This window comes from Paramormyrops kingsleyae, chromosome 3 (assembly GCF_048594095.1).
Source record: "Paramormyrops kingsleyae isolate MSU_618 chromosome 3, PKINGS_0.4, whole genome shotgun sequence".
Taxonomy (NCBI): domain Eukaryota; kingdom Metazoa; phylum Chordata; class Actinopteri; order Osteoglossiformes; family Mormyridae; genus Paramormyrops; species Paramormyrops kingsleyae.
In genome coordinates this window covers 22549323-22561251 of record NC_132799.1, presented here as the reverse complement: position 1 = coordinate 22561251, position 11929 = coordinate 22549323, and the positions used below count along the sequence as shown (strand labels likewise).

Genomic DNA, 11929 nt, shown 5'->3' with positions numbered 1-11929 from the left:
GCAACAAGAAATGTGTTAATTGTATAGCCTACAAAGACGGATGTTGTGCTAACCGTGTTAAGAGTTTAGGAAACTTGTTAAATGTTTTGAAAAAACTGTCATAGCGATTGTAAAAAACTGTAAGCTCCTAGAAGCAGGACTGAAGTCCCATATAGCAAGGCTGAAGTCCTTCATCAATGAGAGGCAGAGCAGTGCCAGACTGGAGTTTGCAAAAAGATTATTTTACACTGGAGCATACCCATAAACTGAGAATTTTGCTGTGGTCTGTTAATTTTTCCAGAGCTGTATATTTGGCTTTTTCCATTGGACAATCTCTTATGTTTACTCTCCTCTAGATGACAGATTTATGTTCTAGCTTTAAAATAGGACTGGCTGTTTGAAATTCCTGCCATAAACATTATGGTAACAGCAGCCATTGAGGGCTGAGAGCTGAGGGAGCAAAGAGTCTATTAACAGTAATATATGTGGTTTGGACCCAGTCAGGGGTCACAGAAGATTTAGGGCATGAATCTTTCTGAAGGTCAAGTATAATAAGTGACAGTCTAGATATTTAAGTACAAATCATGGCTGCTTCAATGCACTGCACTGCACCGGTTGATTCAGCCAGAATTGGGTGGGGCACTTCAGCTGGAGATATTCTGCAGCTTCTCATGGTCATGCTGAACACCAGCAACTTTGCATTCTTTTCGTTACACTGTTCTTCTCTTCATTCACCATGTTCTTCTTCTTGGCATTCACATCACTGACAGTCGCTCCTGGTCCAAAAAAAAACACCACAGCAGTTATCAAAAAGGCCCAGCAGTGCATGCATTTCTTTAGGATACTCAGGTAGCATAATCTGCGCAAACGACTGCCGGTGTCCTTTTACAGAACCACCATGGAGCGCGTCCTAACTGGCAGCACTGCAGTGTGCTATACTGGGTGTCCCGCAGTAGACAAAAAGGCCCTTCAGAGGATCACAAAGACTGCAGAAAAAATTACTGCCTGTCTGCTCCCCGCCGTCAACGTTATTGTGAACAGTCGCATTCTCTCCAGGGCCAACATCATCACGGACTGCTCCCACCTCGGCTACCATCTCTTTGAACTGTGACCTACTGGCAGGCGTTATTGTGCCATCAAATCCAGAACTAACAGATTCACAAATATTTTTTTCCATATGCAGTTACCTACCTTAACATACATAGACAAAGTCTCAAGAACATCTTTCTAAATAGCACTTTATTTCAGCACCTTATCCTGCATTTTCTCTGCCCTTTGAGATGTAATCCTCGTAGCCATTTTTATAGCATGTGTTGTATGTGTACTTTTTAAGGATGTACAGTATGTATGTATTTATTTATGTTGTCTTATGCACTATTTTGGAATTGCATCTTCGGAGTGACAATAAAGGCATTCTTCTTTTTATGAGTCAAAACATTAATTAACACACTGGCTGCTCAAATAAGTATGGCTGTATTTGCATGTTTAGAAAATGCTAATGATTGGTTGTAAGAAACATTAAATACAGAAAGTTAAATACAGAAATACTAGAACTCGTGGCCATAAGTGGAAATTAGCGGGAGAACATTTTAAAACAAATTTGAGGAAGCACTTCTTTACACAGCGTGTAGTTAGAATATGGAATAGTCTTCCTGCTAGTGTAGCGGAAGCTAAAACCCTGGGTTCCTTTAAATCAGAGCTAGATAAGATTTTAACAACTCTGAGCTATTAGTTAAGTTCTCCCCAAATGAGCTTGATGGGCCGAATGGCCTCCTCTCGTTTGTATAGTTCTTATGTTCTTATGTTCTTTTAAGGTGACTGGGCTGGTTTAGCAGGTGGCATTGGAAAACTCCAGTGATTCACATGTAATGACAGCAACATGTCATGTGTTCTGACTCATTGTGCTTTTGCACTTAAGAAAGTGACTGACAGGGTTAAGGTTATGGTAAAGAGACTGTCTCACAGGGTGTTCCACTGGCAGGTTCTATGTGGGACACCTTCTAGGCTGCCTGTGACCCTGTACTGAATAAGTGGTTGATAGATCAATTACATTTAGTTACGTCCCAGTGTTCTATCATTTTGGAGCAGTATTGCTGCCACCTGGTGGCAATGTATAGTCATGGTCCTTGGTTTTTAACTTTTAGGTAACCTTTAGTCTCAGGCTTTTACATTTCTGGCTTATACAATAAAGATAAAATATAATAAAGATTAAATGTCATAGGTGCAGGAAGTATATTCATGGCAGGTCAACCCATTGAGAAGGATGGGCAAAATTTAGTCATACTTTTCTTAAATTAACAAACGGAGAAAGGTCACACTTTGCATGATCAAATTCTATTGATTTTGTCAGATGTCTCCGTACAGACACATTTCGGCTTAATGCTTCCTTCAGTGTGCTGATGATAGTGTGTGCTTCCAGACTTCAAATAGACATACATCCTCCTGGACAGTTTGTGTAATTTTTATAAAATTGAAGCTATCCTTATGAGGATCAGAAAAATGGTCCCCAGAACATCATAATAGGTGTTTATCAAATGTCCCAACAATGTAAAATATACCTGGACCATACACACACACACACACACACACACACACACACACACACACACAAACAAACTACTAATAATGAATAATACATAAAATATGCCCTTTTTCCTTTAGATAATCCATGCATATCAATGCTGATCACAGATATCTCCATGCATTTTGACCAATCAGATGGTAGTGACACAACCAGCTCGCTTTGGTTATGCTTTCGACCTGCTAGTAAGCAGAACCACACCAGCTTGGCTATGGCTCAGGAATGGCTCACATATTTCACAATGGAAAACCATCACTTTGCCATACCACTCGGGTACAGCTTGGTACTCGGTAGCAGTGGAAAAGCAGCATAAAAGTTTAAATGTGTTATCGGGTATCTGTGTATTATTTTGGTGCTATTGTGGCACAAATATGATGACCAGCCTACAGAGAACTTGAGATATGAGGAAGTAAACTTTGTCCAGAGGTTGTTAATTATTGCTTAACAATAAGGAAGCACCTTGGAATAACAGTCTGTGAACTTGGGAACTTCCTGTAAACAATGAGATGATTCTCTATAAAGAGCAAAGCAACGGGAGGCATAAGGTGTTTGAAACATGAATATGACAAAGAACGTTCAATGCATCATAGTAAGTGTCTACACTTATTATTTATGATTCAAAATGATACATTTATTTCAAGTAAATTGAATATACAGTACGGTCTTAGGCAGCCAAAGAAATAGATGTTTAGATGATCTTTATATTGGTGCAAAACTGTGCTATTATGCCTGTCAAAGTGTGTTAGCTTAGCCATTTCAAAACCTCTGCTAAAATAACCGCAGTATTTGAAGCAACCAATCAATACACCCATGTATTTTTTGACTCAACCACTAGCATTGATTAAGTGAGCTGGTGGTGAAATTTAATAAATACATGGAATGGCTGGGGTGACCCTGAGGAGAGGTTTGGGAACTGAAGCGGTGTCCATCTAGCCTTCCAACTAGATATCAGTAACTTTATGGAGAACAGAAGATATTTTTTGTAGTTTTTATTGTGTTTTTTTATTAGCATATGTTCTAATGCCAAATTGTGTTTTTTGTTCTTAGCAAAAGTATACTTATTACCCAGATAAATAGCTTTAAACATTTCTATTGACTGCCTAAGACTTTTGCAAAGTACTGTGTCTGTGTGTGTATATAATATATATATATTTTTCTCCCATTTTCTAAAGTTAATTACAGGTAAACCTATATATTGAAGTATGGAAGCTGAAGACCGAATAGGAATTCTGAAATTTGTTTTAATGGTTATCAGTGGTATCTTTGTGGTAAGTGAGGGGTGTTTCCTGCTGTTTTGTCTTTTGTCATTGTTCCAGTAAACAGTTGAGTTTTATCTCATTTTATCTCTTTAACACTATGGTCTTTCCATAGTATATTATTAATCAAGGAAAAATAATGGTAGACTTAAGCATTTACCGATTTTATTTTTGGTGTTTGAAATGCTTTTAATATTCCCATTCAGATACTTGGGATCGCCATTTTTGGGTGTGGAGTGTGGATTTTATTTGACAAAAGCAATTTCATTGCAATTATTAGCAATGGTAGGTGTTATTTTCTTCCAGATGCAAGTGCATATAATGAAATAGTGTTATAAAAGATATGATATGAGCTGCTGTTTGTTTTTGGTAGAGGATTCTGTGAGATTCCTTTCTGGGGGGTTTTTTGTTATTGGCCTGGTCGTGGCTGCCATCAGTCTCATTGGGTGCCTCGGAGCATTAAAGGAAGTCAGGTACTTTTTATTACTGGTAAGAAAAAAGACTAAGCAATTGTCAAAAAATGTATAGAATCTGTATAGTACACTTGTGTTTGAATCGGTTTCTTGCACATAAAATACATTACAATACAATACAAAACATACAATGATTCATTCTAAGACAACTACATTTTTTCTTGAAACACTAGTGTCTTATCACATATTGTGTGTATGCATACATACTATATAATCATTGTGCACCTGCCTAGTATACAATGCACTACATAATAGATGTACCCTATTACATGTACATCACCGTTCAAAAGTTTGGGGTCACTTAGAAATTTCCTTGTTTTCCATGAAAACATACATGAGTTTTAATAGGACATACCTGTATAGCTGAATAAACAGCTGAATAGAGTTGAGATATGGTGACTGGGCTGGCCATTCCATTATACACAGAATACCAGCTGACTGGCCATTCCATCATACACAGAATACCAGCTGACTGCTTCTTCCCTAAATACAGTCAGTGACAAAAAAAGTTTATACCCAGATGGAGTGGTGGAAATGAAATGAATCTGCACGTGGTGAAAGGTCATGTGACTGCATCACAATGATTATAATATCAGATCAAATGGACAACAGAGTTGGCAGTATGGACACACTGCTGGTACCATGTCACTAGGGTGTGGCACCTCCCCCCCCAGGCCTGGATACATGCGGCGATACAGTCACTATATGCTCTCCTGCGGCAGGTCGGCCCACAGTTGTTGTGATTGACTCTCGAGCTCCTACAGATTGGCACTGCGTCACTGGGTCTGAGTTGATGTCCGAGCTGATCCCACACATGTTCGATTGGGGAAAGATCGGGGGACCTGGCTGGCCACAGGAGGACCTCAACATGATGCAGGCAGTCCATAGATTCACACGTATGTGGATGGGCATTGTCTTGTTGAAAGACTGTACCAGGGTGCTGTCTCAGGAGGGGTAAGACATGAGGACGCAGGATGTCACTACCGTAGTGCTGTGCTGTCAGGGTCCCCCAAATCACTATCAGAGATGACCTGAAGTCGTACCCTATGGCTCCCCACACCATGATGTCATACCCTATGGCTCCCCACACCATGATGCCAGAAGTAACACCAGAGTGTCTCTCCACAACAACCACCAGGCCTCATGCAAACTCACAATGAAACCCCTATCAAACTCTGTCAATTGCTGGTAATACTAATGCGTCTAATGCGTTTATGAGGCATCAACTGTGTCTGATGACTAGACAGCTCCTTGCAAATCAAATCATTGACACATCCATCAATGGCCTGCACATGTACCAAATTACAACCAAATTGGACCATTACTTCTGGGTGCTTAGCATTTTTTTGTCACTGAGTATGGTTCTTGCATAGTTTGGAGCTGTGTTTGGCTCATTGTCCTGTTGTAGGATGACATTGTCTCCAATTAAACACTGTCCACAGGATATGGCATGGCGTTACAAAATGAAGTGATAACTTTCCTTCTTCAAGATCCCTTTACCATATATAAATCTCTCACCTTACCATCACCAAAGCAGCCCCAGACAATCACATTGCCTCCACCCTGCTTGACAGATGTCATCAAGCACTGCTCCAGCATCTTTCCATTTGATCTGTGTCTCACAAATGTTGTTGTTTGTGAATCGAACATCTCACGCTTAGATTAGTATATCCATTCCACTTTTTTCCAATGTCCCTTTGTCCAGTATCTGTGTTCATTTGTCCATCTCAGTCTTTTCTTTTTATTGGTCATTCTGAGATACAACTTTTTCTTTGCAATTCTGCCTAGAAGGCCAGCATCCCAGAGTTGCATCTTCACCATTGACGTTGAGGCTGGTCTTTTGCAGGTACTATTTAATGAAGCTGCCAGTTGAAGACCTATGAGGTGTCTGTTTCTCAAACTACACACTCTAATATATTTATCCTCTCGCTCGGTTGTGCACTGGGGCCTCCCTCTCCTCTTTCTGTTGTGGTTAGAGCCGGTTTGTGCTGCTCTGTGAAGGCAGTAGTATTGTACATGATCTTCAGTTTCCTGGCAATTTCTTGCATGGAATAGCCTTCATTTATCAGAACAGAGTTTCAGAAGAAAGTTCTTTGTTTCTGATAATTTTGAGCTTGTAATCAAACCCACAATTGATGATGCTGCAGATACTCAACTAGTCCATAGAAGGCCAGTTTTATTGCTTCTGTAATCAGCCCAACAATTTTCAACTGTGGTAATTGCAAAAGGGTTTTCTAATGATCAAATAACCTTTTAAAATGAAAAACTTTCATTAGCAAACACAGGACTAATTTTTGCTGATAACGGGCCTCTGTAGACCTATGTAGATATTCCATTGAAAACAGCTGTGAGAGTCATTTAGTCAACATTAGCAATGTCTACACAGCATTTCTGATCAATCTGATGTTATTCTAATGGACAAAAAAACTTTTTTTCAAAAGCAAGGACATTTCTAAATGACCCTAAACTTCTGAATGGTAATGTAAATATATTTTCATTTATTTCTCTATGTAGCATACTTTTGTATCTAGACTTCATGTATATGTGTGTATAATATGTATAATATACATCTATGATAAAGAAAATGGTTTACTATTAATTGTTTCTGACTTGATCAACATCTTGACTAATACTTTTCCTTTTTAGTACATGGGTGCTTTAATTGTCATCCTCTTAGGTCAAGGTTTACTCACAATTATTCTTCTAATAAAAGGAAAAGAGGTAAGACAAAATTGATCTCCCATCAAAGTGATATATTGGTGCAAATATTTTAAAGTCATAATGTATGCTTTGTTTAGACATACATAATTTACTTCAAATCCATTTAATGAATGTATTACCACCACTGAACTAAACTTACATTAAAGTTTTATTTTCTAGATTACCAAAACATTATCAGACGAAGTTGATAAAATAATTATGGATTATGGTAATGGTACAAACAGGGAAATGGAAATCAAATGGAACATTCTAGACACCATGCAGCTTTATGTACGTACACAATGGTAATTGGTCCACAAATTTATGTGTTCTATAATACAATTTGCTACTTTAATTTTGGTTCCTAAGCCAAGCTTTTTTACCTAGTGGACATGCTGTGGAAGAACCAACTACACTCAGTGGGAAAACAACAGCTACATAAAATCATGCATAGAATGGGAGGTGTATCCCTGCTCATGCTTTAACACCACTAGCTGTCCATTCCTGTCTGAGGACCCCTCCCAGAGGTTTGGTAAAGGCGAAAAGGTGTTTAACGTGGTATGTCAATTATGACAGCTTGAGTTTCAATGTTCTATTACTAAATCAGGAAATGGGTTTTGCTGTATTAAATCAAATTTCCTTTGTTGGGCGGACAGGGCTGCCAGACACACATGGAGGAGTGGATATACCAAAATGGATTGGTGATGCTAGGCATGGACTTAGGACTGGTCCTCATTCAGGTAAAACAAAGTGTAACCTCATGGAAAGAGGCACCTAAGTGCAATAAAAGAAGCCATTGCATATATTTCATCACTATCCGATGCAATATGATTTACTTATCTGTAAGTGTTCAGTTCCCAAACCTCTCCTCAGGGGCACCTCAGCCGTTCCATGATTTTGTTAAATTTCACCATCTGCTCAATTAATTAAAGAAATTGGTTTAAAAAGTCAGTGACAGATTGACTAGCTGTATGAGGTGTGCTAGTGGCCAAGTCAAAAAATACATGGCTGCACTGGACGGTCGCTGCAAATACTGGGATGATTTTAGCAGAGGTTCTGAAATGGCTAAGCTGACACACTTTGACAGGCATAATATAGTTTTACACCAACATGAGGATAATCTGAACATCATTTTCTTTGCCTGCCTAAGACTTTTGCACAGTACTGTATTTGCATAAACTCTGTGCTGAAGTGAAAAATATCAGAGAGCAGTTTGTGGCCCAATACAACTCTAAGTAATTAAACAGAATAAGACCAGTCCTGAATGTACAAACCTGGCTGATAGTTTCTGTAGTGCAATGGAACACAATAAACCAATGCCCTTTCATATATTTTGAGTCTGTTGCGTTTATATTACAAAGCAAAACAACTTATTTTCAGCAGTTACATTTAATTTATTCAAAACATGGCTTTCAGGAATGAAACTAATTGTGTCCCTTTCGCAGGTGTTCTTGATTGTGATCTGTGTCTACTTGTTTCGAAGCTTGGCACAGAAAGCGAAAAGCTAGTGTCCAGAGCTGGGCTGACAGGAGCCGGCGCAGCATTCATGCTGAGAGAAGAAAAATAAAAGCCGTTCTTGACATTTCAAGCTGTAGACTTGACATCAGTTATTCTCCTATTCTTTTATTTACTTTAAATGCAAAATTCCACTATCTATGCTAGTTTAATTACATAATCAATGTAAAATTCATTTTAATTTTGCAATTATCCTGGTTTATAGCAAATGTGGTTGAGTGCAAAAGCAAGATTTAAATGTGTATATCCCCATTTAAAATGCATTGTAAGAATTGAAGTTGTAAGAGAATGGTGTGACGTTTGACCAAAAAGCTGGAATAACAGTGTGGAAATTAAAAATATTTCACGTGCCCTGTGGGGTGCCAGTGCTGAGTGTGGTGGGTGAGAGGTGAGAACCTAGTCTGACATTCTGGGGGCAGTCAGTCAGAAAATCCTTGATTCAGTGGCCGATGGATTGTGAAAATCCTAGATCCATGAGTTGAGGAACCAGTCTGCTCGGAATGACTGTGTTGAAAACAAGGTGTGTTAGTGCAATGTGGAGAGCAGCGGCAATGACATCCTCTGTAGATCTATTTGCTGTGTAGGCAAACTGGTATGGGTGGAAAGTGGGTGGGAGGCTGGTTTTGATGTGCTGCATGACCAGTCTCTCAAATAACTTCATTATGACCGGTGTCAGTGCGACTGGACAATAGTCGTTGGGAGTGCTGATAATGCTCTTTATTGGAAGTGGAATGATTGTGGGAGACTTCATGTAAGGTGAGATGATGGATTTTGACAGTGACAGGTTGAAAATCTTTGTGAAGACTTCAGAGAGCTGGTCTGCACATTCCTTCAGCACCCGTAATGTAGTGTTGTAGTTCTCGAGACCGGTCTTGGTCTCGAGACCAATTTTTGTGGTCTCGGTCTTGTCTTGGTCTCGACTCTATTTGGTCTCGGTCTTGTCTTGGTCTCGACTCTATTTGGTCTCGGTCTTGTCTTGGTCTCGGACATAGCGGTCTCGATGGGATGGGGAAAAAAAGAGAAAACTGCACATCCTCACAGAACAGTATCATTATTTATTACGCGCCTCAATTCAAATGCAACCAGTCAGATGCATCCATTTCAAAAACGTTACATTTTATACATTTTCTCCACGGACACTGCCAGTGCTTCACAGTCCACACACATCATACACATCGTATCATACATCGGCAAAAAAATGTCCGAAAATGTCCGCGAAGTCTATAGCATAGTTATAATTCCAATGAATTAGGTATTTTACATTGATTAGAAAGCACGGTCTTGGAGGTGCAAGTCAATCTGGAGGCTCATTCTCTTCAATTCAAAGCAAAGGATCATTACATAGCTGTATTCATAGCTTACCCGAGGCCTCTGTCCCTGGTATAAGAGACTTAATATGAACATCTTTCTGGTACATCCCATCTCTTTCCCTTGACGAGGTCTGATAAAATGATTATAGGAGAGGATTGCTGAGAATATTATTTTCTATCAGGTCTCGTAACTATGACAAATCTGGGAGATTTTAAATGAGAGACATATGGACATACGGACAATATAATTGAAAAGATAACATGAATTTGATTTACCGAGTAATGACACTTTACAGCAATGCCTTTTTTCTCTACAGTTGATCTGGGTAATGTGATGTCGATTCTAGCCCTAGTCTGTTTTCGGTCTTGGTCTTGGTCTTGGTCTCGACCAGTCTTATTCTTGGTCTCGCCTTAGTGTGTCTTGGTCTTGGACTTCTCTTGGTCTTGGTCTTGGTCTTGATACCCTCCGGTCTCGGCAATGTCTTGGTCTCGGTTTAGGCGGTCTTGACTACAACACTACCGTAATGTCACATCATCTGGGCCAGCAGCTTTTAGTGGATTTACAGCTGTGAATGGTGTTGATCTGAATCTGTGGTTGATGTTTGACTAAACTTTATCTATTGTATTTCTCCCCCTGGTAACACAATTGATATTTTGATGAAATTTAGGGAGAACTCCTTTTAAATCTGTGTAGTTAAAGTCACCAGCAATGACATGAGCTGCTTCTGGATAGGTGTTCTGTTATGACTTTATAGCGCAGAATAGGTAACCTGAAGCTGGGCTAGCACTGGTGTCCAGTGGAATGTAAACAGCTGTGACTATAACAACAGTAAACTCATGTAGATGGTAAAAAGGCCTGCATTTAACCGCAGAAGGTAAAAAGGCCTGCATTTAACCGCAGAAGGTAAAAAGGCCTGCATTTAACCGCCAGGTACTCTTAAAGATAAGAACAGTGTTTGTCTAAGATTATGGTATCAGTACACTGGTTGTTACGAATGTAAATGCAGAGTTCGCCCCCCTCGCCCCCCTCTGCTCTTACCAGAGTCTTCAGCTTCGTTGTCAAATTTAATATGCAGTTTCATGAGGTTAGTCTCTAACCTTTTTCTTTTGATAAATACCAGTTTAATATTCACCATCAACAGCAAATTCAACCTCACTAGTATGCTCATGTACAGATACTTTGTTGCCAGAAAATTTTATCTTAGGTTACAGTTTCTTGGTGCATTGTTTGACATTTGAGTTTCCATTCCAGTTTGTGTCCAGCTCCAGTGTCTATTTTTCCACATTTCATTATGTGAAAATGTTTAACTGCTTTCTCACAAAACTGGTTGTACATAGATTATGATTTTTAAAAAAATGTAATCAAGTTTAAAGAGACCCTGAATAGGACAGTTGGATGTATAAAATGGATGGATGGATGATTGTTGTATCCTTCCTTTGTGTGTCTTTTCTCTCCTTGTTTGACCAATGATGTTCTGCCTGCTAATGCTCCATCATTAGCCTGTTCTTTGTGCAGCAGGCCAGCAGCTACCTTCTGTACTTAATCGATGAAAACTCCACCACACTGCCGCTCATGCTTATCACCCTTCTGGAAAACATTGAAGTGGCCTGAATTTATTGGTGCAGAAAAGTATGTCTCAATGAGCCCGTTTCATATTCAAGTTATTGCAGTTGTAGCTGATAATTTCATTAGCTGGATATTTATAAATGAACACGTTTCAAACACAGTACTCTGCTCCATAATATGATGAAAGTTCCTAAAATATTACACAAGGATTAGTATTCAATAAGTGGTGAAATTTGTGATATAGAATTTAGATATCACTGACAGTTATAAAATAATTGATGGAGGATGGGGCCCTATACAGTGGTGATAGCTATTCCCAATGCAAACCCATGTTGATTAATGACGTAGAACTCGTGTGTTAATATGGGAAACTTCAGAAAAGCTAAGGTCGTCTGTTTGCTTTAATTTGAAAATATTCATAACTGCATTTAACAGATTTCTTAATCACAGTATCTCCTTTAAATCTTTATCTCCATGTTGATTGTATTAGTACACATGGAAGTATTTCTCCCCCATGGTGACATCCAGCTAACACTGACTCCGCTACA

The 11929-nt window shown here is 39.1% G+C and overlaps 1 protein-coding gene across 1 annotated transcript; it reads left to right on the top strand.

Moving 5' to 3' along the window:
* The first annotated feature begins 3012 nt into the window (after positions 1-3012).
* On the top strand, positions 3013-11232 carry si:ch73-139j3.4 (tetraspanin-19). The gene is made up of 9 exons (XM_023845136.2): positions 3013-3149; positions 3733-3828; positions 4023-4101; positions 4190-4305; positions 6936-7010; positions 7170-7280; positions 7377-7547; positions 7646-7729; positions 8435-11232. Exons 2-9 carry the CDS (start codon positions 3763-3765, stop codon positions 8495-8497), a joined length of 765 nt encoding a protein of 254 aa, XP_023700904.1. The 5' UTR covers positions 3013-3149; positions 3733-3762; the 3' UTR covers positions 8498-11232.
* Positions 11233-11929: the final 697 nt, after the last annotated feature.

What these genes read in the sequence shown, in the direction of transcription:
- si:ch73-139j3.4 (XM_023845136.2), top strand. Translation starts at nt 3,763, where the DNA reads ATGGAAGCTGAAGACCGAATAGGAATTCTGAAATTTGTTTTAATGGTT. An exon ending in TTCTAATAAAAGGAAAAGAG is followed by an intron (nt 7,011 to 7,169) that starts GTAAGACAAAAT and finishes TTTATTTTCTAG; the next exon opens with ATTACCAAAACATTATCAGA. An exon ending in TAGGACTGGTCCTCATTCAG is followed by an intron (nt 7,730 to 8,434) that starts GTAAAACAAAGT and finishes TCCCTTTCGCAG; the next exon opens with GTGTTCTTGATTGTGATCTG.